Here is a 27082-nt window from a genome sequence, read left to right on the forward strand (position 1 = left end):
GCGGCTCGAGAGGGAGGGGGAATGAGCAAGAATGAGCAAGTCCCTCTGCCCCCACTCGGCAGGCGCGCCCTGCCCGCACCGCGCATGCACGTACCCAGGCGCGTGCGCGCACTGGATGCTCGTGCAGGAGGCGGCGGCGACGGGCTGAGAGACGCGCGCAGACCCCCCCCCCCAAAAGCCCCCGTCCCCCAGCAGCAGCGTCCCCGCGAACTGCGGCACTGAGTGCGGCGGCGGCGGCAGCAGGTAAGCGCGGCTCCCCGGCAGACACACGGCGGGGCCGCTGCGCGCGCTCTCGCCGCTGAGGCTGCTGCCCGTCAGCCTGGCCGGCTCGCGCCGGGGACATGGAGACGCCACAGACGCGCCCGCCGCCGCCAGCCGCAGCAGCCGCCGCCGCGCGCCGCTGCCTCCCCACCCTCCGTCTTTCCCGCCGCGCGCCAGGAGACGCCGCCGCCGCGCGCCAGCCCCGAGCCCCACAGCAACAAAGGGGAGCGGGGCCGCCGCCTGCGCGCCCCGGCCCGGCCCCGCGGGGCAGCCGCCGCTCTGCGGGTGGGAGGGGGCGGGCGCTGCGCGGGCACCGCGCGGGGGATCCCGCCTCCGCCTGTCGCCGGCGCAGCCCCGAGAGGCGGCGCGGACGGGCCCGGGCTGGCGCTGCGAGGCTCGCTCTGGAGAAGGAGCCGGACTCCAGCCCCTGACAGCCCGCAGCGAGGAGCAGAGCCAGCCTGGCGCCGCGCACCGCCATGGCCCGCGCACTTGGCCTCTGCCGCCGCCCCGGGGACGCTCGCGCAGCTGGCTTCGGGCGCACGCGCTGGACCAGGGACACCCAGCCCCGTGGGCGCCCGCCTGGCTCGGCCCCTCACTCGCGTGTTCGCTGCAGTTAGGTGCGCGCCGCTGCCTAAACCCAGGTGACTTGGTGAGCGAGAAACACCACATGGCTTCATGCAGCGTTGTTGTTGATTGACGTTAGGGCCAGTGACCGGGCGCCTTAGCGCTGGGTGCTGTGTGTGTACACCACAGAACAAAAACACATCCTTGCCTCAGTGGGGCGGGGCAGCTCTTTAACAAGGGGAAAACAACACATTATTTTACTTGCCTGTTTTTAAAAAAAGTGACCCTTATTTAAGTGGAATTTTACACAGTTGCCTCATGCTGCACACCAGCTCCATAGTAGGCATCACAGTGCATGCTATAAGATCACAAGCATTGAAAGAAGCTAGCAAATTTTCTATTTTCAGTGTGTATGCACCTGTGCATTTATATAGAGTAATAGTTTCCAAAGCCAAAAGGGACCATTGTGATCATCTAGTTTGATCTCCTGTAAAACACAGGCTAGAGAACGTCCCTAAAAATAATTCTTAGAGCATATCTTTTAGAAAAACATCCAATCTTGATTTGAAAATTGCTGGTGATGCATCCCTCATGACCATCATTGTTGAAAATACATGCCTTATTTCCTGTCTGAATTTCTCTAGCTTCAGCTTGCAGCCACTGGCTCAGGTTATACCTTTCTTTGCTAGATTGAAGAGCCCCCTCAATATTTTTCCCTAGGTAGGTACTTAGAGATTTGACAATGTGTTATGTATACACTATTTCAGTTTTCCCATAACAATCTGTTAGGTTGAAAAGATGCTTATCAATGGGACAACAGAAAAACTCATACATTTTAAATCAGTGTTTTGTTTATACAAAAATAGACAAGACATGCTATTGACCATTAACAGGGACTCTTTACTATTTGTAAAAAAGTTAGTTCCTAGTCCCATAGTTTTTAAAGTTGTTCTTGTTTACTTTTATACATTGAAATTGTTCTGTACGCCTCTCATACCTGATTATTTTAGTATATCGTTAGTTGGGAGGAGGGGAATCCTGATCTATAAAAGGACTTACGCTCCTAAGGCCAACATTGAGGTGCCACTGAGAACCTCAGAAATGCCACTCAGCTGCCATGTAACTCTCTGTAGGTACCAAAACTCCCAAGGCATCTAAATTTCTATTGTTAAAGTCCCCTGGGTGCCAAAGTTTCTGCCAGTGAGCATGCCTCAGTCTAGGCCAGAGGTGGGCAAACTACGGCCCGTGGGCCACATACAGCCCACGGAACCCTCCTGCCCGGCCCCTGAGCTCCGGGCACGGGAGGCTAACCCCCGCCCCCTCCCCTGCTGTTCCCCCTCCCCCACAGCCTCAGCTCACTGCGCCACTGGTGCAATGCTCCGTGCAGCTAGGCAGCACAGAGGGCGGAGAACGGGACAGTAAGGAAAGGGGGGGGGTTCGGTGGGGTGGTGGGGGACAGTCGGGGTGGGTGTTTGAGGGGCAGTCAGGGGACAGGGAGCAGGGGAGTGAATGGGGCAGAGGTCCCAGGGGGGCCATCAGGGAATGGGGGGGGTTGATGGAGCAGAAGTCCCAGGCATCCTGTCGGGATGAGAAGCGGGGGGGTCAGATACCGTGCCACGCCTGGCTGTTTAGGGAGGCACAGCCTCCCCTAACCAGCCCTCCCTACAATTTTGGAAACCCGATGTGGCCCTCAGGCCAAAAAGTTTGCCTGCCCCAGTCTAGGCACTCAGGAGACCATCTCATGCCTAAGCCCCAGCAGGATGGGATAGCCTAATTTTGGCAATTAATTTGGCAACTGATCTTTGATTATCAGCAGGTAAGTATGCCCAGTGGTCTGTGATGTGATGTTAGATGGGGTGGGATCTGAGTTACTACAGAGAATTCTTTCCTGGGTGCTGGCTGGTGAGTCTTGCCCACATGCTCAGGGTTTAACTGATCGCCATATTTGGGGTCGAGAAGGAATTTTCCTCCAGGGCAGATTGGCAGAGGCCCTGAAGGTTTTTCTCCTTCCTCTGCAGCATGGGGTATGGGTCACTTGCTGGAGGATTCTCTGCAGCTTGAGGTCTTCAAACCACAATTTGAGGGCTTCAGTAACTCAGACATAGGTTAGGGGTTTGTTACAGGAGTTAGTGGATGAGATTCTGTGGCCTGCATTGTGCAGGAGATCAGACTAGATGATCATAACGGTCCCTTCTGACCTTAAAGTCTATGAGTCTATGATCCTCAAACTAGGTGTTCCCTTGCTTATATTACCTGCAGTTCCCAATCCAGTAGGAGTAGATGTTATCAAAGCATGCCTAACCCCCCACAAAACAGTTAGAGGAGATGGAGGTGGTGACACTGTCCCCATTATAATTTTAGTCCAGAGGTTTGGCACCTAATTCTTCCCATGAATCCTGAGGCAAATAGTATGGGTTTTTTTTTAAATATGGTTAAATGTAAATGTGTACATTTAGAAACAAAGAATGTAGGTCATACTTTCAGGATGGGGGACTTTATCCCGGGAAACAGTGAATCTGAAAAAGATTTGGGGATCATGGTGGATAAGAGATGAACATGAGCTCCCAGTTTGATGCTGTGGCCAAAAGGAGGCTATTGCAATCCTTGGCTGCATAAACAGGAACCCCAAGTAGGAATAGATAGATATTTTACCTCTGTATTTGACACTGGTGCAACTGCTGCTGGTGTCTACAATTCAAGAAGGATGTTGATAAATTGGAAAGGGTTCAGAGAAGATCCACGAGAATTACTAAAGGATTAGAAAACATGCTTTCTAATGATAGGAGCGTAATCTGTTAAATTTAACAAAGAGAAGGTTAAGGGATAACTTGATTACAGTCTGTAAGCAGGGGTGCTGGAACCAGAGGTGCTGGGGTGTGTGTGCCAGCACTCCCTGGCTTGAAGTGGTTTCCATCATATACAGGGTTTAAAGTTTTGTTCAGTGGCTTTCAGCACCCCCACTATAAAATTTGTTTCAGCACTACTGTATGTAAGAACCTACATTGGGGACAACTATATAATACATTTATTCAATCTAGCAGAAAAAGTACAACACAATCCAATGGCTGGAAGTTGAAGCTAGACAAATTATGACTAGAAATAAGTTGTAAATTTTTGACAGTGAGGGCAATTAACCATAAGAACAATGTACCAAGGGTTGTGGTGGATTCTCCGTCACTGGTAATTTTTAAATACTAAAAGATACACTCTAGGAATTATTTTGGGGACATTATATGGCCTGTGTTATACTTGAGGGCAGACTAGATGATTACAATGATTCCTTCTGGCTTTGGAATCTATTAATTGTATGGGGAGCCGAGGCCCCTAACTTGGGGCTCTGGATTCATTGTGCCATTAGCGCACAATTCTGCAGCTGTGGTGTATTTTTATAGCTATTTCCTAATCACCTATACAATTCATAGATCAAATACTGTTAGCTATAAAATTAGTCAAAACTTAAAGTAAACTTTAAATGAAATTAACAGAACAAGTTGTATAGTTTCTAACTGCTTGAAAATGTGAGAATAGACTCTTAATTTCCTGAATAGCTTTTAATATTGCCGAAAATGTTATTTAATTTGAGAAACAGATTAAGATAGTGTATAATTCTCTGTTCTTACCTTCTCCAATGTTCTTTGTTTCAGGTTCAGGGTGCCCATAATAAGGATTAGTCTTCTGTCAAAAGTTTAGTGATCGATTATTAAGAAAATTTCCTGCATTGTTCATGGTACGGCTTAACCTTTTATATATTGTATTTAGTTTGGATTACAATGGTAAATGGTTATTTTATGTATGTTTCTAGAGCTTATATGTGTATTTAAATTGTGTAAATACTTATTGACATTTCTTTTTGTTATAAAAAATATTCAAATTTAAATATGCTAGTTAGAATTACAAAAGCAGATTTAATGTAAATATGTGAGTTAATTTATATTGCCCTACAAATAAAATTGCTCATTGAAAAAATAGCATTTTTTTTTCAAAGTATATACATGGTACTAGGTGAAAAACCTTTGCATATGTAATAATTTTAAATGAGACTTAACATTAATCTTTTTTACAGTCTGGAGGATGTGTTCTGATCAAATTAAGCTAATGTTTTCATTGGATAATACTTATTTTTAATTTTGTAGATGACACTTAGAATCATATCTTAATGAGTTAGTGTTTTAGTAAAAAGTCAAGACTTTTTTCCTATCTCTTTCTCTACAGGAGTTTTTCATCAGTATGTCTGAAAGCATTAAATATAATGATGATGATCACAAAACTGTGTTTCTGAAAACATTAAATGAACAACGTCTGGAAGGAGAATTTTGTGACATAGCTATTGTGGTAGAAGATGTGAAATTCAGAGCGCACCGGTGTGTGCTTGCTGCATGCAGTACCTACTTCAAAAAGCTTTTCAAGAAACTGGAGGTTGATAGCTCATCAGTAATAGAGATAGATTTCCTTCGTTCTGATATATTTGAAGAGGTTCTAAATTATATGTATACTGCAAAGATTTCAGTTAAGAAGGAAGATGTAAATTTGATGATGTCATCAGGTCAGATTCTTGGTATTAGGTTTTTGGATAAACTTTGTTCTCAGAAACGTGATGTATCTAGTCCCGAAGAAAACGCCCAGTCCAAGAGTAAGTATTGTCTGAAAATAAATCGTTCTATTGGAGAATCGAATGATAACCAAGATGATGAGGTTGAGGAAATTGGAGATCATGATGATAGCCCATCAGATGTAACAGTAGAAGGAACTCCTCCAAGTCAGGAAGATGGGAAATCCCCTACTAATACACTAAGAGTTCAAGAAGCAATTCTAAAAGAGTTGGGGAGTGAAGAGGTTCGAAAAGTAAACTGCTATGGTCAAGAAGTGGAGCCCATGGAAACAACTGAATCAAAAGACTTAGGATCTCAAACCCCTCAAGCTCTAACATTTAATGATGGCATAAGCGAAGTGAAAGACGAACAGACGCCAGGATGGACAACAGCTGCTGCTGACATGAAGTTTGAGTATTTGCTTTATGGTCACAGGGAACAAATTGCATGCCAAGCTTGCGGTAAGACATTTACTGATGAAGCACGATTGAGAAAACATGAAAAGCTCCATACTGCTGATAGACCATTTGTTTGTGAAATGTGCACTAAAGGGTTTACCACACAGGCTCACTTGAAAGAGCACCTGAAAATCCATACAGGTTACAAGCCTTATAGCTGTGAGGTGTGCGGAAAGTCTTTTATTCGAGCTCCAGATCTGAAAAAGCATGAAAGAGTCCATAGTAATGAAAGGCCGTTTGCATGCCATATGTGTGATAAAGCTTTCAAGCACAAGTCTCATCTAAAAGATCATGAAAGAAGACACCGAGGGGAAAAACCTTTTGTCTGCAGCTCTTGCACTAAAGCATTTGCTAAAGCATCTGATTTAAAAAGGCATGAGAACAATATGCACAGTGAAAGGAAACAAATTACTACAGCCAACGCCATCCAGAGTGAAACAGAACAGTTACAGGCGGCAGCCATGGCAGCTGAAGCAGAGCAGCAACTTGAAACTATAGCTTGTAGTTAAAGACAAAAGCAGAAAACTTTATCCAAGAAGTAACTTAAGAAATTAAATTGAACAAAAATTTAAATGTTGAAACATGTTTAGACTGATCATTATCTTTTCAGGATAAAATATTTTTAGAGGGATTGAACACTGCATAGGAGCATATAGCAGTGCTTGGCTAGGTGTTTTAAAATACTTCAAAGATATGTATTCTTAGAATATAAAAATAATTTTGTTATTAGCACTAACATGTTTTAATTTCAGAAAATGACTGAATCCTTTATAAACAAAATGAGGAAATCACTATTTGATGTTTTAGTACAACCTCTGCATACTTGTCCTTTGTACACATTAGTAAAACCAATGAGTTAAATTATGTCTAACAAAATTGAAATTTGTAGAAAAAGTTATAAGTATGGGAACAAAATATTCTTTTAAAAGATTTTTGGGTGTAGTTATGCAAGAAGCATATAGTACACCTAGAACACACAAAAATTCACCTGTTGGAATCCTGACATTTTTATTTCCTTTTTCCTCATTCACCATACTTATTAGCTATTAGTGCAGATAATTTTGGGTAGTTGGTCAAGCGGAGTTATCCTGCTTCTTTGTCCATCCCCTTAAATTCCTCTCTCTAATCTAGCTAGTGAGCTGGTGCATACAATACTTGCTCTTCTAAAGATTAGACTTTCCACATTCATAATAGCCTAGATGTGTCTCCTGGATCAACAAATGGAGAGAACAGCACTCATATACCCTTTCTGTGTAGAAAGGAGTAGGGCTCAGTTGCTTCCATGTACTCTTCAGAGGCCTTTTCATGCAGTATACAGGAGATGGACTGGAGGTGGGAGGGAAGGAAAGTGGGCAGAATGTGTAGACAGATATATTGTTCTAAATCTGGCCCCATGAAAATTGATCAAAGGTAATGCAATCTGAGGCTGTATTGTCTTTGTCATGTAGCTTCCCCCTCACTCTCCCTAGGACAGCCAAGGCAAAGAGATGCACAGACACAGACTCCATGGGTGCTCCGGGCTGGAGTACCCTTAGGAAAAAAATGGTGGGTGCTGAGCACCCACCGGCAGCCCCCTGTCAGCCCCCTGACTCTCCCCAGTATCTCCTACCTGTCGACAGGCCCCACCAATCAGCGCCTCCCCCTCCCTCCCAACGTCTGCTGTGGATCAGCTGTTTCGCAGGATCAGGAGGTGGTGGGGGTGAGCGGGGAGGAATGAGGGTGCAGCGCTTTCGGAGGAGGGGGCAGAACTGGGTGGGGAAGAGGCAGGTTGGGAAGAAGCAAGATGGGGGTGAGGCATTGGGGGAAGGGGTGGAGTGGGGTCAGGGCCTGGCCCGAGCCGGGGTCAAGCACTCCCCAGCAGATTAGAAAATTGGCGCTTCTATGAAGGGATGTCTGTAGAAATACACCTCAGTGGAACCAGCTGTGCTGCTGAGGGGAGGGATTTGGTACTAGGCGCCCTGCAGATCGCTGCCTGCAACTTTAAGGGTAGGTTCCATGGCCTTTTAAGGGGGCACCTCCCAATAGGATTGTGTGTAGAAAGTTCTCTATAGGGGAATCTGTGTGAGAATGTTTACCCTCTGAGAAATCTCCCACAGGAAAGGATGATCTTGGCCAGCGTTTCCAACTATCATTGCCTCGGAATCTGTGAAATCTATTTTTGAAATCATTCAGGCAAGGTTTTGTTTGTTTTGTTTTTGGGTTTTTTTGAGAAGGGCTGGGGGGCAGGAAGGGGTTATTGTTCCTTAACTTACCACAGTCTCAACAAAACTTTTAAAATACTACAGACTGAGCTGTCTCCTGGACATGGAAATAGGGAGTCACAACTTCACAATATTAATTGTTAAAATGATCCTAAGGAACATGAACACTTCTTTATTTTAAGTGTAAATAATATAATTATTATCAATGTTATATTCCAACTATAAATGGACAAAATGCACTCTTTGCACATCAGGTTGGAATAAATTGGTCACTTAAGAGACCCATGACATATAAAAGTTGTCAGACAAGTATTTATAAATTATTGTGTGGTAAATCACCTCTTGCATTTCTAAATAGAAATTGAAAATAACATTTTTGTAACTGATCATTTTTGTTACAACTCCATTGTGTATCTTTCATGTAATCAACAGTTTTAGCAATTATATTAAAATACCAACAATAATTTGAAAATTGTTTTGTAAATAAAACATGAATATTTTAGAATATGTAAATTTCGGACTTTGTCCTATATATTTTTTAAATGTTTCTTCTTTTTACATTTAGTGGTTTTAGTTTGTAAACCAACTATCCATTTTATATTTGTGCAATGTCAAATAGTAAGTACTCATTTCATTTATAGCTTCCCACAAAGGAAGACACTAAATTAATAGTGTATAAGTATTTTACGGTTTGTTATATGTAAGCATAGATAAAGATGGTAGAATCAGAATTTGAGCTGCACCTTTCTTCCCTGGTGCTTGCAAAGTTTTAATCTTGTTTGGTTTTACAACACAGTTCACCACTTGTAAAACACCATAAAATAATTAGCTAATGCATACACCATTAAGGAATGAGGACAGATTTGTTTCAGGTTTTCAAGAATTTAATAGCTATAGTGAGATAAAAATGTTTTAAACTTTATTTTCAGTCTTTTTTTAAAAATAGCTGCAATATTTCCCCCCCATATATTCTTTGTTTTGGTATAATTTCAAAATATGATCAGGCATTGCAGTTGAAAAAACAAACAGTATATATACTGTAATAATTACAATTTAAATGGGACAAAACCTTTTTGTTCCCAATGATTTGTACAGTTGCATAAATACATAATTTGGGACTCAATCCTGCAGTCCCTCAGTCACAGCAGTACATCCATTGAAAGCAATGGGACTAGTGCTAGGACTGCAAAATTGGGTCTTAGGCTTTCTGCTAAATTTTAGTTACCTACACTCTACAATTTCTAGAATCACTATATATTCCAGAGAATAGTAGGGATGAGGTTCTTCAAGAACATGCAATTACAAAAATTAATCGTGATTAATCATACGATTAATTGCACTGTTAAACATAGAATACCATTTATTTAAATATGTTGGATGTTTTCTATATTTTCAAATATATTGATTACCATTACAAAACAGAATACAAAATGTACAGTGCTACTTTATATTTATTTTTTATTACAAATATTTCCCCTGTAAAAAACAAAAGAAATTGTATTGTTTAATTCCTCCATCATAAGTACTATAGGGCAATCTCTTTATCATGAAAGTTGAAGTTACAAATATAGAATTATGTACAAAAAAATCTGCATTCAAAAATAAAACAATGTAAAACTTTAGAGCCTGCAAGTCCACTCAGTCCGACTTCTCATTCAGCCAATCACTAAGACAAATGAGTTTGTTTACCTTTGCAGGAGATAATGCTGCCCGCTTCTTGTTTACAGTGTCACCTGAAAGTGAGAACGGGCATTCGCATGGCACTGTCGTAGCCGGCGTTGCAAGATATTTACATGCCAGATGCACTGGAGATTCATATGTTCCTTCATGCTTCAACCACTATTCCAGAAGACTTGTGTCCATAATGCTCAATAATATTCAAAAAGTGCGGACTAACACATATTCATTTTCATTATCTGAGTCATATGCCACCAGCAAAAAAATGATTTTCTTTTTTGGTGGTTAGGGTTCTGTAGTTTCCACATTAGAGTGTTACTCTTTTAAGACATCTAAAAGCATGCTCCACACCTCGTCCCTCTCAGATTTTGGAAGGCACTTCAGATTCTTAAACCTTGGGTCAAGTGCTGTATCTATCCTTAGAAATCTCACATTGATACCTTCTTTATGTTTTGTTAGATCTTCAGTGAAACTGTTCTTAAAACGAACGACGTGTGCTGGGTCATCATCAGAGACTGCTATAACATGTAATATATGGCAGAATGCAGGTTAAACAGAGCAGAAGACATACAATTCTCCCCCCAGGAGTTCATTCAGAAATTTAATAAATGCTTTTTTTTTTTTTAAACAAGCATCACTAGCATGGAATCGTCCTCTGGAATGGTAGCCAAAGCATCAAGGGGCAAACAAATGTTTAGCATGTCTGGTATGTAAATACCTTGCAGTGCCAGCTACAGAAGTGCCATGCGAACGGCTGTTCTCACTTTCAGTTGACATTGTAAATAAGAAGTATGCAGCATTATTTCCCTTAAATGTAAACAAACTTGTTAATCTTAGCAGTTGGCTGAACAAGAAGCAGGACTGAGCGGACTTGTAGGCTCTGAAGTTTTACACTGTTTTGAGTGACATGTAACAAAAAAATGTACATTTGTAAGTTGCACTTTCACGATAAAGAGATTGCTCTACAGTATTTGAGGTGAATTGAAATACTATTTAGTTTTACAGTGCAAATATTTGTAATAAAAATAATATAAAGTGAGCACTGTACACTTTGTATTCCGTGGTGTAATTGAAGTCAATATATTTGAAAATGTAGAAAAAACATCCAAAATATTTAATACATTTTAATTGGGATTCTGTTGTTTGACAGTGCAATTAAAATTGTGATTAACACTTTTAATCGTGATTAATTTTTTTGAGTTAATTGCATAAGTTAACTGCAATTAATCGACAGCCTTAATAAAAATATCTGAAATAACAAAGTGATACTGTAGATACAAGAATATTGTGCATGATACAGAAAAACAACTTGTTTAACTAAAATATTTATTTCCTTGGTACCAGAATACCCAAAAAAAAAAAAAAAAAGTCGCACTAAAGGGACCTGATCCTGTAAACAGTTACACTTCTTTGAGTGCTGTCCTTGTGGGTGCTCCACTTTATATGTTCATTCACCCCTGCGCTCGTACTCAAGAGACTTTTGGTAGCAGTGCCTGGTTCAGTTGCACATGCGTGTTCCCAGGCTGCTTCTGGCAGTTAACTGATGCTGTGCGACCAATCCCCACTCAGTACTTTCTCTACTGCTCTTGGCTATGAGTTGGAGCAATCAGCAGCATCTCACTACTTAGTAGTTAATCAGAAAACAGTTATTTAGTTTCATCGTTAGCACCTGGTTAAATTGTTCCCTTTTTCTTTTATCCCTGTCACCTAGTTAAAAAAAAATCTTTTTACTTTTACTTTCCTTTTGAACTACTGTCTGAGGAGAAGTTTCAGTTGAACCTCTGCATACACAGCAGCTTTGAGGGTGAAAGCCCCCCCGACAGGAATGCCCAGTTTCCCAGGCTTTAAATGCTGTCTCAGCTGCAAGCTTGCTATACCTGTCTCAGACGGACACAATTAGTGTGTTTGCTGCCTTGGCGATACACACATAGTGGACATTTTGCTTCGTCCAGAATCACTCTGCCCGTGAACGATGCACTGATGGACCCTGTCAAAACCATTTGGCAGACCCCTGCAACTGCTCCTCCAACTTGCAAGAGGTCTGACAAAAAGTATTATGTACCAGCCAAGGACACAGAGTTCTTCTTTTCACATCCAGTACCCAATTCCCTAGTGGTGGACACAGTCCAGGAACATGGTAGGCAACAACAGCCCAAAACACACCTCACAACAAAGAGTAGAAAAGACTTGATCTGTTCGGCCACAAGGCTTATTCCTTGGCTACACTACAACTCCCCATAGCCAACTACAAGGCATTACTGGCGAAATATGACTATATTAACTACACAAAAATGTCTGATTTGATTGATTTTTATTTCTGAGGACAAGAGAGAACAATTCACAGCACTTGTATCAGAGGGATAACTCATCACCAAAACAACCCTGCAAGCCACACTTGATTCTGCGGACACATCTGGAAGATTAGTGGCGACGGCTGTCGTGATTAGAAGGGCCTAATGGCTCCAACTCTCTGACTTCCCTAAGGAGGTGCAATCCACAGTTGAGGATTGCCATTTGAGGATTCCAAACTCTTCACCGAGAAGACGGATGACTCTCTCCATTCACTCAAGGATTCACAAGGGACACTCTGATTCTTGGGAATCTATACACCCAAACCCAAGAAAAAACAGAGGAATTATTATGTAACCCAGTGCTACCGCCAGACCATGTATTCACAACAACGCACGATGGGACCTCGACCTGGTCCTTCAGGCCCTCACCCGTTCCCCATTTGAACCCAGGGCAACGTGCTCATTACTACACCTTTCCATGAAAGTGGCATTCCTTATGGCAATTACATCTACCAGATGTGTAGGAGAACTGGGGGCATTCATGGCAGATCCCCCATACGCGGCCTTCTTTAAAGTATCCCTGAGACCACGCCCCAAGTTTTTACCAGAAGTTGTCTCAGTTTTCCACCTTAACCAACCCATTTACCTACTAACATTCTATCCCAAACTCCACACAGATGGAACGCATAGTCCACACTTCACACTCTTGATGTACAGTGGGCATTCGCTTTTTACATAGAACAAGGCCATTTCATAAATCACCCAGACTGTTCATATCCATCATTAGAGCAACAGTCAACATCTGATACCTCGTTCGTCATCTGTCACGACTTCAACTCTGAAGCCCCTTCCTTCCACTGGAAGTCATCTAAAGTGGAGCACCCACAGGGACAGCACTCAAAGAAGAAGATAAAGTAACTGACCCTGTGCAGTAACATAGGTTCTTAGAGATGTGTCCCTGTGGGTGCTCCACTATCCTCCCTCCGCCCCTCTACTTCAGAGTTTCTTACTCAGTCTCTGCAGTAGAGAAGGAGCAGAGTGGGGGTTGGTCGCACAGCATCAGTTAACTGCCTGAAGCACATGAGACAGGGACCACACATGTGCGACCCATCCGGCCACTGCTACCAAAAGTCTCTTGAGTACAAGTGCAGGGGTGCACGAACACCTAAAGTGGAGCACCCACAGGGGGATACATCTCAAAGAACCTATGTTACTGCACAAGGTGAATAACTTTCTCACATTTAGTCCTATGTGTAAAATTACTCCACCACATAAGTGTTTTGGGGATCAAAGCCTGTCTGTTATATATGCAGGATAGCTAAAACTGAAAGCTTTTGGCCTATATCCTGAAAACGCATGGGAGTAAGTCTGTGGTTTTATTACAACTACTCACATGTGTAAGGTTCAGCATCTGCATGAATATTTGAAGGATCAAGTCTTTTATACATAATGAGCCATATCCTCAGCTCCTGTAAAATGACTACATTTTCAAAGTTGCTTCAATAGAACTATGCTGATTTACATCAGCTAAGGGTCTAGCCTAATGGCTTCTCGATAAAAGAATACAGAATCATAGAAATGTAAGGCTGGAAGGGATGTTGAGATGTCATCTAGTCCTATTAAGGAAAAACAGCTATTAAAAGATTTGGTTATTTTTAAACAATTTTGAAGAGGCTAGAATGAAAAAAAAATTGAATATTAGAGCCTTACTTGTCCAGTATTCTAAACTATTAACTACTTCTGCTATTAGAAAGTACATTATATATTCTACACTGGAAAAACAAAAGACCAAACTATAAATTCTGGATTGAACTTTGGAATCTGCTCTATCTCTGATCCAAGTTATGTTAAGAGATGTTAGCCTGATGATGATTTAACAGGATTAATGTAATTCATTTTCAAGTTAAATCATTCTACTTCTCCTAAGGGCATTTAAAAATATTTGCCTTATTTTCTGGTGTTTAGAATTTTGTACCTGTTCCTCTGAAAATAAATCACATATAGACAAGGAACAAAGGGGATTCTCACACTCACACAAAAAGTCCACAGATTGTAAACAATCTTTTGAAAATATTGAGTCATTGCATGTTCAGTCAGATATTTTTGGGTGAGTATTGTATTTTTTTCAGTTTTAAATGTTAACTTTGTTAAAGAGTTGAGATATAGAGACAGTGGGCCAAATTCAGGAGTGATTTGTAACGTGTAAAGAAGAGCACCTTATACTGACATCAAATGCCAGGTTTTCAAAAGAACAGCTCCTAATTGCTTGTGGGAGATACTGAGTGCTGAGCACAGGTGAAAATCTAGCTACTTTTTAGGTGCCCAAATTGGAGGTGTTTTGAAAATGTGCCCTGTGTTTTTTTACATTCAGGCTCTGTTAGACCTACTTCTGTTTAGTCTAGCAGTGGGTAAGGGACTTTAAATTGATATACATGGGTAGGATCTGAAGGAAGTGTAAATGAAAGTAAACCTGCCTGTATTTTAATTTACCCTTTAAAGGGTGGAGGGCAACTGGTGTAAATTGTCCTACCTCCATTGACTTCAATGAAGCTAGGACGGGGTGGCCCATGGGCTGGATCTGGCCCACAGGATTGCCACCCCCATGGCGCCACAGATCTCGCGCCACTCCCAGAAGCGGCTGGCACCACAACCCTGTGGCCTCTGGGAGTGGGAGAGTAGAAGGCTCCGTGCACTGCTCTCGCCTGTGCGCACCACCCCCTACAGCTCCCATTGGCCAGGAACGGGGAACCGTGGCCAATGGGAGCTTCGGGGGAGGTACCCACAGGCGAGGGCAGTGCATGGAGCTCCTCTGCTCCCCATCCCCCCGGGGCCGCAGGGCCGGGATGCCGGCCACTTCCGGCAGTGGCAGGGGGCTAGGGCAGGCATGGAGCCTGCCCTGGACCTGGTGCGTGCTGCTGCCACCCCAGAGCCACTCCAGGTAAGCCGTGCTGGGCCGCTCCTGCACCCCAACTCCCTGCCCTGAGCCCTCTGCTGCACTCTGTCTGCACCCCAACACCCTGCTGCACCCCACACCTCTCCTGCACCCCAACCCCCTGTCCTAAGCCACCTGCCACACCTTTACCCCTCCTGCACCCCAACCCTCTGCCTCAGACCCCTCCTGCACCCCAACCCCCTTCCCTGAGCCCTCTTGTACACTTCGCACCCCTTCTCTGCCCCAGGCCTTTGCCCTGAGCTACTTCCTGCACACTGCACCCCCTTCCACACTGCACACTCCTGCACTCCAACTCCCTGCCCCAGCCCTACATTCATAGCCCTACATACAATTGAACACAGACTGCTGCTTCCTGCATGTGTGGACAGTGCCTGGCACATGGTGAGCTCTGTAAGAATAGAAATGGTGCTTATTTTCAAATGCTTAAAGAAGGGCATCCACATTCATATTTAGGCATCAAAATAAGTCTGATTTTTGGAGATTCTGGCCTTCCAAAACCTCATACTGATTTCAATCAGGGAGATTTTTACCTCTGAAAATTAGGCTACCTTGCTTAGGTGCCTATATATGTATTTGGGTATCTAATTTTATGCACTGATGTTTGAAAAAAAATAGGGCATAAGAAATAACTATGTGGACCAAATTCTGGTGGTGTGCGATGCATGTTCCTGAAAAGGTACAGCTAAGATTAGCACCACAATGCAATTGTTACACCCCTGTCCTGCCTTCCCTTCAAAAACATGGAGTTGATGCTGTGTGGCCTCTCTGGATAGAACCTCAAAGAGAATTCCAGAGTGATGCTCACAGGTCAATAGTAGAGGTAGTCAGAAAACCGAATTTCCATTCCATAGGAAACTTTGACAGTTCAAAACTTGTTTTTGTTCCAAATCAGAACCAAAAGTCAAACTTTCTTGTGGAAATTTTTATTCAGAAACATTTTGTTTTGATAATGCAAAACATTTCATTTTGGTAAGGTAAAAACATTTTGTTTCATGTCAAAACTATATAAAATATATTAAATATCTTAATGTAAAACTAAATATTATTTATATTATATTATAATATTAAAAAAATAAAGTTGAAATGAAACATTTTTACTTTGACAAAATGAAATGAGAAAGATTAAATTATTCATTTAGTCTTTTTCCCACTGAAAAAAAGTAACCACCTCTAGTCAATAGTATAGGCTACATATTATATCACCAACCTTCCAATCTGATTACTACTAAGGATCCTTCCTCCTTGGCTCATTCATAAGTTTAATGTGCATAGGTTGAAAGCAGTTGGTTGAAATACAAGGTCAACATTTATAGCATTTATTTGTATTCTCAGAATCAGTGGGATTATTCTTTTGAGTAACATTTACTCACATGAACAACAATTTGTATAATTGGGGCCTTAAATAAAACAGAGGTTAACAAGGGATGGTAAATGCAAAGGAAGAAACATTATGAGAAGCACAATGGCCTTCATTCTCCACTGTCAGAGCAAGTAGAGTGGGGCGGGCATAAGGAGCCAGTTGCTGCTCCTTCTTTTAAGACTTCCTTGCCCTAAGACAAGTTAGGGCTTCATAGGGACAGCCCTGACTTATACGATTGCTGTAAGGTCTCTCAGGGACCTTATTCCTCCCAGAGGTCTGGTTATAGCTGAGCTCCACTCCAACATGCCAGCTCCCCAATCTGCTCTCCTTTTCTCTATGCCCCAAGTTGATGGGGAAGCTGGCACAGGCATGGTGGAGCACCTGCACTAACTTTCCTCTGGCAGAAAGTTCCTGGCACTTGGGAAGTTCTCCATTGGCTATTTCCTGTTGATTTAAGGCTATGGAGCATTGCTTACATAGTATAAGTTTGCTTTGAAGACTCGAAAATCTAGCCCATTATGCTATTGTTTATATGTACCTTGTTTGGTTCATTTTATATAATAACAAATCATGTTTGTTATTTATTGTATTTAAAGTCAAGGGAGCAAAGTCAAGCAGGAGTCACTGAGTGGATATGAGACTTGAAAGGCTGCTTAAAATAGTGTGAGGGCACATCTAGACTAGGAAAAATGGTTGTGTTTTAAAACACATTAGCTACTCATTTTAACTGACACAATTTTACACACAACTTTGTACCTCTAGACAGGACAAGTTGTATTGAAAAACAGATTAGCTGGTTGTGGGCAACCTTAGGGGATGCTTAATGCTGAGGACCTATGGTTTACCACAATCAATTGACATGTTTTTACTACCTGTAAACCAGTGGTTTTCAAACTGTGGGTCGAGACCCTGTACTGGATCGTGGAATGGAAGGCACTGGGTCACAGCAGCTCTGATCAGCACCACCAACTGGGCTGTTAAAAGTCCCATTGGCAGTGATGCTCAGCTAAGGCAGGTTAGTTTCTACCTGTCCTGACACCATGCTGCACCCTGGAAGCAGGTCTGGCTCCTAGGCAGGGGGAGGGGGGGCACCATGAGGCTCCACACACTGCCCCCACCCCAAGCACTGGCTCCCCACTCCCATTGGCCAGTTCCCCACCAATGGGAGCTGGGGGCTGGTGCCTGCAGGCAAGAGATGCAAGAAGCCGCTTGTGCACTTCCACCTAGGAGTCAGACCTGCTGCTGGCTGCTTCCGGGGCACAGCGTGGTCTGCAGTACCAGGACAGGCAGGAAGCCTACCTTAGCACCCCTGCTGCACCACTGACTGGGAGCTGCCTGAGGTAAGCCTGTGCCCCAATCCCCTGCCCCAGCCCTGAGCCCCCCCAAACCTGGAGCCCATTCCTGCACCCCAAATCCCTCATCCTTGGGCCACACCAGAGCCTACCCCCCACCTCAGAGCCCTACCCCCCTCCTGCACCCCAACCCCCTACCCTAGTCCAGAGCCCCCTTCCACACCCTGAACCTCTCATTCCCAGCCATCACTTCTGCACCCCAACCCTCTGCCCCAACCCTGAGACCCTCCCAAACCCCTCATCCCCAGCTCCTTTGGGTCATGGGCATCAACAGTTTTCATCTGGGTCAGCAGAAAAAAAGTTTGAAGACTGCTGCTGTAAACTATATCCTAAATCTAAATGCTAAATTTAATCTAATCTGTATCTTAAATCTACATCCAGTCTATATTTATATATTTCAACTGCATCATAGAAATATATGACTGTTTCCCATTAACAACTTCTCTTCTGGGCAGTACAGGACCTATGGGTCCCAAAACATGTTCCTTATGATTCTCCCATTTCCCAGTTTCTCTTATGAAACAGCTAATCTTTGGTCCTGGGACCCGGAGGAATATTCTGCTCATGCTCCAGGGAGCAGAGGCTGGGGAAACTGGAACCAATTAATAGGTGCAAATATAAGGCAGCAAAGAGGCTGTGTGGCTGCTGCTGTAGTGCTTAAAGTGTGCCAGGTGGAAATGGATCATGGACCAGGGAAATAAAATTTCTAATCAGTGAGCTGGGTCACTAAGGGGTGCACAACTTTAGTATCATATAGGGGAGACCTTCTTTAATTGGCTGCTTTCTCCACTTGCCTACCTCCTGGGGAAGACATGTTGATCAGGGTTTCTGCAGAGCTCTCCCCTCACCCTCCCTTCTTACAGGAGGGAGTGGAGAGGAAGAAGATAAATAGCCCAATGCTCAGTATGACTCCACTTCTTCCCTGTCTTGTTGCAACACCCAGCCTGAGAAGGGGGAGAGGAGACTTTGCTGCAGCCACCAGGCCTAGGAGAGAGGTTTGAAGTACCCCAGGAGGAGCAGAAATGAGGGTAAGGAGAAGGGCAGAACTGACAAGGGGGAAGAATTGATCTGGGGGTTGTGGAGCATAATTAATTGCTGAGCAGGAGGAAGGACAGATGTGGGAGTGATGATAGACACCTGCTCTCGCACACACACACTCTTTTCAGACCACTTTGAGCACCAGAAACAACTCTCCACTCCCTGACTAGTGGGTCTGAAAATGTAGGTATTCTGTTTCATTTGTTTTTTGTTGTGAACCTTGTCTTTTGGGTAAGCAGCCTAAAAGGACTAAGGACACCCGTGAAGAGAATTTTCCAGAAGCTCTCACTCTTACAAATTCCATTTTGCTCCTTTCCCATCTGTCATGGAATAGTATTGTCCACTGTGTTGCATTTCTTCTTCCTGTTGCATTCTTCTTTCTGTTAAATGGCCTGGATTCCATAGTCGTTCAAGGGGAATCCAGTTGAAGCCAAAGGGGTGTTTTGTTTACTGTTTTTATAGCCATAAAGAAAAGTTATAATTCAATATGTGTTTAGATGGGTGCAAATAGCTGTCATTGGCAGGATATGGGGCTTGGATCCAAAGACAATCAACAGACCTCGTTAATGTCAAGTGCTCCTTTATAGGCTCAACAGAAGGATCAATCAAGACCCTTTATGTAGTAAAAATAACTACAGACACATGTGGCTCATTGCCAGGACAGAGCTAAATCAGAAGAGATTCCCCTGTTTGCAAATCGGGGGCTAAGATATTGGTTACAGGTTGTGTGTTGGAAGGAGCAAGCAAGAGAGAGCTGTGAGTGTGACCCTGAAAGGAAGCAAAGAGATACAACTTAGGCCTGGTCTACACTATGCATTTAAACCGATTTTAGCAGCGTTAAACCGATTTAACGCTGAACCCATCCACACAACGATGCCCTTTATATCGATATAAAGGGCTCTTTAAACCGGTTTCTGTACTCCTTCCCGACGAGAGGAGTTGCCCTGAAATCGGTATTACCATATCGGATTAGGGTTAGTGTGGCCGCAAATCAACGGTATTGGCCTCCGGGCGGTATCCCATAGTGCACCATTGTGACCGCTCTGGACAGCAATCCGAACTTGAATGCACTGGCCAGGTAGACAGGAAAAGCCCCGCGAACTTTTGAATTTCATTTCCTGTTTGTCCAGTGTGGAGCTCTGATCAGCATGGGTGGTGATGCAGTCCCAAATCCAAAAAGAGCTCCAGCATGGACCGTACGGGAGATACTGGATCTGATCACTATATGGGGAGACAAATCTGTTCTATCACAGCTTCGTTACAGAAGACGAAATGAGAAAGCATTTGAAAAAATCTCCAGGCTACGATACAGAGGCCACAGCAGAGTGCTGTGTGACAAGCATAACGGAAAGCCAAAGAATCAAATGGACGCTCATGGGGGGGGGGGGTACTGAGGACTCCAGCTATCCCACAGTCCCCGCAGTCTCCAAAAAGCATTTGCATTCTTGGCTGAGCTCCCAGTGCCTGAAGGGTCAAAAACATTTTCCCAGGTGGTTCAGGGTATATGTCATCAATTTACCACCTCTCCTCTGCCCCCCCCCCGTGAAAGAAAAGGGAAAAAAATCATTTCTTGACTTTTTTCAATGTCACCCTATGTCTACTGCATGCTGCTGCGGCAATGCATAGCAGCATCCTCTCCCCTCCCCTCCCCTCCCCGGTGGCAGGTGATACTGTACAAAAGGACTGATAGCTGTCCTCATCATCCTGTGAGTGCTCCTGGCTGGCCTCAGGTGAGGTCGGCTGGGGGCGCTGGGTAAAAATAGGAATGACTCCCGGTCATTCCCGGTAGATGGTACAGAATGGCTGGTAACCATCCTCATCATAGCAACTGGGGGCTGAGTTCCATCAGCCCCACCCCTTTCATGTCTAAAGAAAAGATTCTGACCTGCCTGGACTATCATAGCAGCGGGATGCTGGGCTCCTCTCCCCTGCACCGTTTAATGTCCTGCCTGGACTATCATAGCAGCTGGAGGCTGCCTCCCCCTCACTTTATCTCACTAAAAACTCAGTGTTGCTTATTCCTGCATTCTTTATTGCTTCATCACACAAATGAGGGGACACTGCCACAGTAGCCCAGGAAGGTTGGGGGAGGAGGGAAGCAACAGGTGGGGTTGTTGCAGGGGCACCCCCTAGAATGGCTTGCAGCTAATAATTTCTGCGGGATCTGACACGGAGTAGTTGTGCTCTCTGGTTGTCTGATACACTGGTTCTCTAGTACACTTGCCCCATATTCTAGGCAGGACTGACTCTATTTTTAGATAAACCATAAAGGAGGGACTGACTTGGGGAATCATTCCCATTTTTTGTCTTTGTGCCCCCAGCCGACCTCAGCAAAGGCCAGACAGGAGCACCCATGACAGCAGCAGACGGTACAGAACGACTGATAACCGTCTCTGCTACCTTGCAATGGCAAATGAATGCTGCTGTGTAGCACTGCAGTACGCCTCTGTCAGTGGCATCCAGTACACATACGGTGACAGTGACAAAAGGCAAAATGGGCTCCATGGTTGCCATGCTATGGCGTCTGCCAGGTTGCCGTGCTATGAGTCTGCCAGGGTAATTCCATTGCTTTCACGGAGGAAGGAATGAGTGACGACATTTACCCAAAAATCACCCGTGACACTGTTTTTGCACCATCATGCATTGGGATCTCAACCCAGAATTCCAATGGGCGGGGGAGACTGTGGGAACTATGGGATAGCTACCCACAGTGCAACGCTCCAGAAATCGACGCTAGCCTCGGTACATGGACGCACACGACCAAATTAATGTGCTTAGTATGGCCACGTGCACTTGATTTTATACAATCTGTTTTACAAAACAGGTTTATGTAAAATCGGAACAATCCCGTAGGGTAGACGTACCCTTAGACACACAGAACTCGCAGCAGTGACACATTTGGGGATTTCTGAGCAAGGAAACTGTCTGCTGTTATTCGTTTTCCATGGTGTTCATGGAAACAGGACTTTGTGTACTTTTTTTTGCAAATAAACAAGATTACATCAAGAATGTACCTGAGTCATTGTGGATAGTTCTCTGAAAACAGCTGCTCAAGGTGCAGTAGCAGTCAAAAAAGCTAACAGTGTAGGAACCATACCGTCAGGCATAGATACTAAGACAGAAAATATCATATTGTCAGTATATAAAACCATGCTGCACCACACCTTGAATACTTCATGCAGTTCTGGTCTCCCCATCTCAAAAAACATAGACTAGTGTTGCAAAAGGTACAGAGAAGGGCAACAAAAATGGTTAGAGGTATGGAACAACTTCCATATGAGGAGAGATTAAAAAGACTGGGACTGTTCAGCTTAGAAAAGAGACAGCTAAAGAGGGATAAGATAGAGATCTATAAAATCATGAATGATGTGGAGACAATGATTAAGAAGGTATTATTTACCCTCTCACATAACACAAGAACTAGGGATCACCCAATGAAATTAATAGGCAGTAAATTTAAAACAAATATAAGGAAGTATTTCTTCCCACAATGCTCAGTCAACCTGTGAAACTGGTTGCCTGGGAATGTTGTGAAGGCAAAAAGTAAAACTGGGTTTAAAAAAGAATTAAGTTAAAAAAGCTAAGTTCATGGAAAATAGGTCAATCAAAGGTTCTTAGCCAAGATGGTCGGGGACACAACCCTATACTCTGGGTGACCCTAAACTTCTGACTGCTAGAAGTTGAGCCTGATGACAGCACCTGCCCTGCCCTATTCAGTCCCGCTGAAGCATCTGATACCAGCCACTCTTGGAAGATAGAATACTGGACTAGATGGACTATTGGTCTCACCAGTATGGCCATTCTTCTATTATTTTCTTTTAAACTTATTTCTGGATTTCATTTTCTTCTTTGTTCTTTTTCCCCACCTCTGTATCTTTCAGTGCTTATTGTTAATTACTGAGGCATTAATCTAGGCCAGTACTAAAATGACTACTTATACCATTAATGTAAATCACTTTATTAACAAGTTGTTAATTGATCTGATCTTTCAAACCTACACTGAGTTCCAATGACATCTTCACAATGGCCTCCTTTTAGTTTCACATGCTATGAACTATGGGTTGATTGGTTAGGGCTTTCATTCTGACAGCCATCCACTAAATTCCAAAAAGAGATTAAAGTTTATTATAACAATAATACCCAACACTATAAAGTATCTAAAATAGTTCAACCAATTTACTGATTAGATTAGCAATCTAATGCTTTGGGTTTTTGGTGGGCTGGGGTAAAAAGAGGCATTCACTTACACAAGATAATGTCTACCAGTCTGCTTCATTCTCAGTGTTGGGATGGAAGCTTTTTTAAAATAATGTAAAATATCTGGTCTACCTTTCTGATATCATAAAATGTTTTCATTTGCTGTCTGATTCCATCAACCTCTTACATAAGGTTTGCTGTGCTTGGTATCACACAAGCAACTCAGGAGGACACTTAATACAGGAGAAAGGAATGGAAATGTTCTTAAAAAAGCAAAAACATGTTTGAACATCTTTGCTAGATCATGCTAACTGGAATTTAGAGCTAATAGCAATTCAGGTGCAAGCATTCCAGAGTTTCTGGAGAGACTGATAGGAGAGAGTTTCATCCTTCCCAAAAGCTGGGCATCAAAATTCCAACTGGGAAAAAATAGCATTTAAAGAGCTATCATACATAACTTAAATTATCTTGAGTTTCTTAGTCTAAAATGGTTTTTTTGATAAAAAAAATGTATTAATAAACTTGTGCCTATTAGTGCTGGGGGGATCAGATTTTTATTGTTAAGCTTATGAATTTGTATGACCAAATAATGGCATTTATCAGGGTTAAAATGAAGGGATTAGAAGTAAATCCATAGTGTTACAATGGATAGACAAGAAGCTTAAATAACAGGAGATCTAATAAAATATGTGATTTAACAGGACACTATCAATTTGATTTTTTTTTTTTTTTTACTGATTTGTTTTACAAAAATTCAGTTCCTGATGGAGCACCCTTTAAACAGGTCAAAACTTTTTTAAACAGTCGTTTAAAATATTTAATAAGGGCTTTTCAACTCTCTTATTGATGTTTATAAGGGTCTCTTCAGCCAGGGAGAACCTGACTGATATACAAGGGAAACAATAAAACTGACTAAACAAAAAAATCACTATTTTATGGGTCAGTTTTAGTAATCTTAGGTGTTGCAACAGTAGCAGGTACAAAACTTTCACACAGATATATGGTCCCCCCCACCCTCCTTGATAGTACTGTTTAAATGAGCAAGTACAAATATCTTGCTACATAACAATATATCTGGCATAATATATGGCCCTAAAATGTTAAGGACCTTTTCCAGTAACCTGACCATACATGGTATTTTTTTTCACTGACCTGCAGTTGAATGAGAGATCAATCATTATTACAGCATTTTCTCTGGATAAGAGTGTACTGTATTAATTATAATTCTTGCCTACTGTGTCTATCAGCTGCCTACGTGAAAGGAAAATCTTCTCTCCATTAATACTTCAGTTCTTGAGTATAACCATTCAGTACAGAGCTATGCCCTTGGCAATTATTTCAGTAAGTACTTATGGATTCCACTTCTATGATGATGTGTCCTGAATTGTAGAACATCTCATTTTTCTCATTTTTTTTTTAATATTCAAGGCTGTGACACAATCTTGTGTTTTTAAATTTTTCCATTAGATAGGAAAAAAAATCATAAGATGCCTTTTATATTTATCATAGTCTAGAAAGCATTGATTTGTGTTGGCATTGAATATGAGCCAGAAATGCTAAGATTCTGAAATAAAATGTCCACTGTGCCTTACTCATTGGATAATTTGAGGTTAAATATAGAATTCCAATAATCAAATAAATTAAACAACTTCATATATAAACAGTGGATAGCAATCATCTGTCCTTCAACAACAAAAAAAACACTTTAGTTTCTCAATAAATCCAACACATCTACCCAGAGTTACAATGGGGAACTATGGAAGTTCATGTCACAAGATGATATACAATTTTTTGGAAATCTTTTTTTGGAAACAGGCTTCATTAAGCAAGAGATATTTGTCTTCCCTCTCTTGCCACCACTCCCAACCACCTCTTGCTCTCCTCCCAGGAACCCATTATCTTATGACAAATCAGTAACCCCATCAATAGTCTAGTTAATAGCAATGGAAATTAATAGATTTTATTTTAGAATAAGCAGATTTTGAATTCATTTCTTCCTGCTGAGGTCAAATCTCCACTAAATACTTGAAACTCGAAAAAAGAGTCCACATAAGTATACATCATAAACTAAAGCAGCTTTGCAAATTTTCCTATGCTATCCTAAAACTGTGTCCCAGTCTTGACCTAGACCACTGAACTTCTCAGAAATGATAGCATGCCTACTCAGTCCCTGATCTTCCTGCTGAAACTACCAATGCAGGTGCTAACTTGTGCTAATATCATGCTTTCTATGTATGACAGCCACTTTAGGCCCAGATCCACAAAGAAATTTAGGCATTATGACACTGAGCATCCAGCTTCCCCTGGTTAATGGATTGCTTTGGGGCTTAGCCAGAGATAGGTGTCCAGACACCTAGAGTGAGGCAGCAGTGCACATGCCCAGAGGTGCCTATGTTTCTGCCTACAGAACTTCTATTGCTGAGTACTTAGGTGCTGAGTTTAAGTACCTATATGGTTAGGCACAAGCCAAGTGGGAGTTTTGTGCATCAGAGTGCCTAAACCTGACAATTAGGCACTTAAGTACCTTTGTGGATCCAGGCACTATCTACTAGAAATTGGACTAAGACTAATTCACTTCCATAACAGTTTTCAGAACTGAGGTGAATTTGAACCAATGGAAGGTTGGTTATGCTGAAGGTGAAGAGGTTGTGGTCAAAGAGAGAGAGGTCAGCTATGGAGAGATCAAATGGGACCGGGTTTAGAGAAGACTATGTCAAGTGAGTGGCTCTTTGGGAGAGGTAATCCAGAGCTGAAGTGCAAGCAAAGATGTAAAATCAAGGAGGCAGATGGCTAATGGGATGAATAGGATGGTCATAAGAAAATTGAAGTTGCTGAGGATGAGGGCAGCCAGGAGGCAAAATCTGAGACGACGGTGGATGAAAAGGAGCCTGGAGGGCAGTAAGGATAGCTCCATAACCAGGGGAAAATGTAGTTTCCTGAAAAAGAGCAGTAAGAAGTAGTGGGAGTTATCACTAAAAGGGTAGTATCTTGAGTTTGGTGATGCCACATTTGAGTTAATTTACTGTTAGGTGTGAATTACTTCTTTAAAAAAAGGTTAAGAACTATAAGTTTATTTGATTTCCATAACTCACACACAGAGTCCTGAATTTCACCATATTTATTCTTTTGGGGGAAGGAGGGGAGCGGGTTAGGGAGAAAGATGGTTGAGTAGAAAAGGAGGAAGTTGAAGGTGAGGTTGTAGGAGTCTGTGTGAATTATGAAGACTGAGTGCAAAACTGTATTGTGCCCTGCAGAAATGCACCTTTGCCACCTGCTTTCTACTTTGCTTAATTTGTATTGCTTGAACAGCCTGCATGGGAACCTGGCACGCAGGGCTAGGGGTCAGTCTACAAGCAGCTCTCCTACATTTGTGTTCCATCTCTGTCTGACTAGGGGTTCTTCTAAATTCCACGGTGGGTGGGGAAGAAATTGCTCTGTGAGAAATGTGGGTGCTAAATTTTATCCCTCAGAACAACCACAGAGATTAGGAGGGTCCAAAAGTTAGTGAGTTGTTGTCTCCTCCACCACTGTGTCTCCGTCTACCCTTTATTTGCTCTTTGGGGCATCAGCAACCTCTTCTTTACTTCTCCCAGCATCTTTCACATTTCTTCTCTCCTTATTCTCGTGGCCTAAAAGCCTCAGCACCTAGGTAGACGGCGGCCAGCCCAGGAGATCAACTGTGAAGTCTCTCAAATCTTAACCCTAAGGAACTAAATCCAGCCTCACGGAGTCCCACGAAGCCTGAGCCCATTAGCCAGGGTTGCAGACGGTTGGAAGGCAAACCCCTAAATGTCAGGCAGCTTCCAGTGAGGCCACTGACAGGAGTTAATTAGGAGCAATTAGCTTGTCCCCGCTGGGAAGCGCTGCTATTCCCTCTCCCGCCTTCCCCTTCCTCCCGCTGCTGCGCCAGGCTAAGGGGTGGCTTGTGCTGGCTCCTTGCGCAGGACTGGCGTGTGCAGCAGGCAAAGGACCGAGAAATGCGCCGAGTCCCGGTCCCCCTCCTCCCCTTGCCGCTGGAGCGGTGCATTGTGGAGGGAGCCCGCGTCCCGCCGCCGCTGAGAAGCCTCCTGCCCTCGGGAAGCGCCTCGCCTGGGAGCTGTCCAAGGTCCCGGGGCCCCTGCGACACCCCCGGCCGCTCCTG

General features: G+C 43.1%; 1 protein-coding gene across 3 annotated transcripts; it reads left to right on the plus strand.

Annotated features, from left to right (window-relative positions):
* The first annotated feature begins 163 nt into the window (after positions 1-163).
* On the plus strand, positions 164-8587 carry ZBTB14 (zinc finger and BTB domain containing 14). Of its 3 annotated transcripts, none has more exons than XM_030552822.1 (3): positions 164-243; positions 4470-4552; positions 5038-8587. In XM_030552822.1, the coding sequence occupies exons 2-3, from the start codon at positions 4550-4552 to the stop codon at positions 6379-6381; spliced, it is 1347 nt and encodes a 448-aa protein (XP_030408682.1). In that variant the 5' UTR covers positions 164-243; positions 4470-4549; the 3' UTR covers positions 6382-8587. The 3 variants fall into 3 exon arrangements, with proteins under 3 accessions (XP_030408682.1, XP_030408683.1, XP_030408681.1); XM_030552823.1 differs by lacking the exon at positions 164-243 and adding an exon at positions 752-902; XM_030552821.1 differs by lacking the exon at positions 164-243 and adding an exon at positions 761-910.
* Positions 8588-27082: the final 18495 nt, after the last annotated feature.

This window comes from Gopherus evgoodei, chromosome 2, assembly GCF_007399415.2.
Source record: "Gopherus evgoodei ecotype Sinaloan lineage chromosome 2, rGopEvg1_v1.p, whole genome shotgun sequence".
Taxonomy (NCBI): domain Eukaryota; kingdom Metazoa; phylum Chordata; order Testudines; family Testudinidae; genus Gopherus; species Gopherus evgoodei.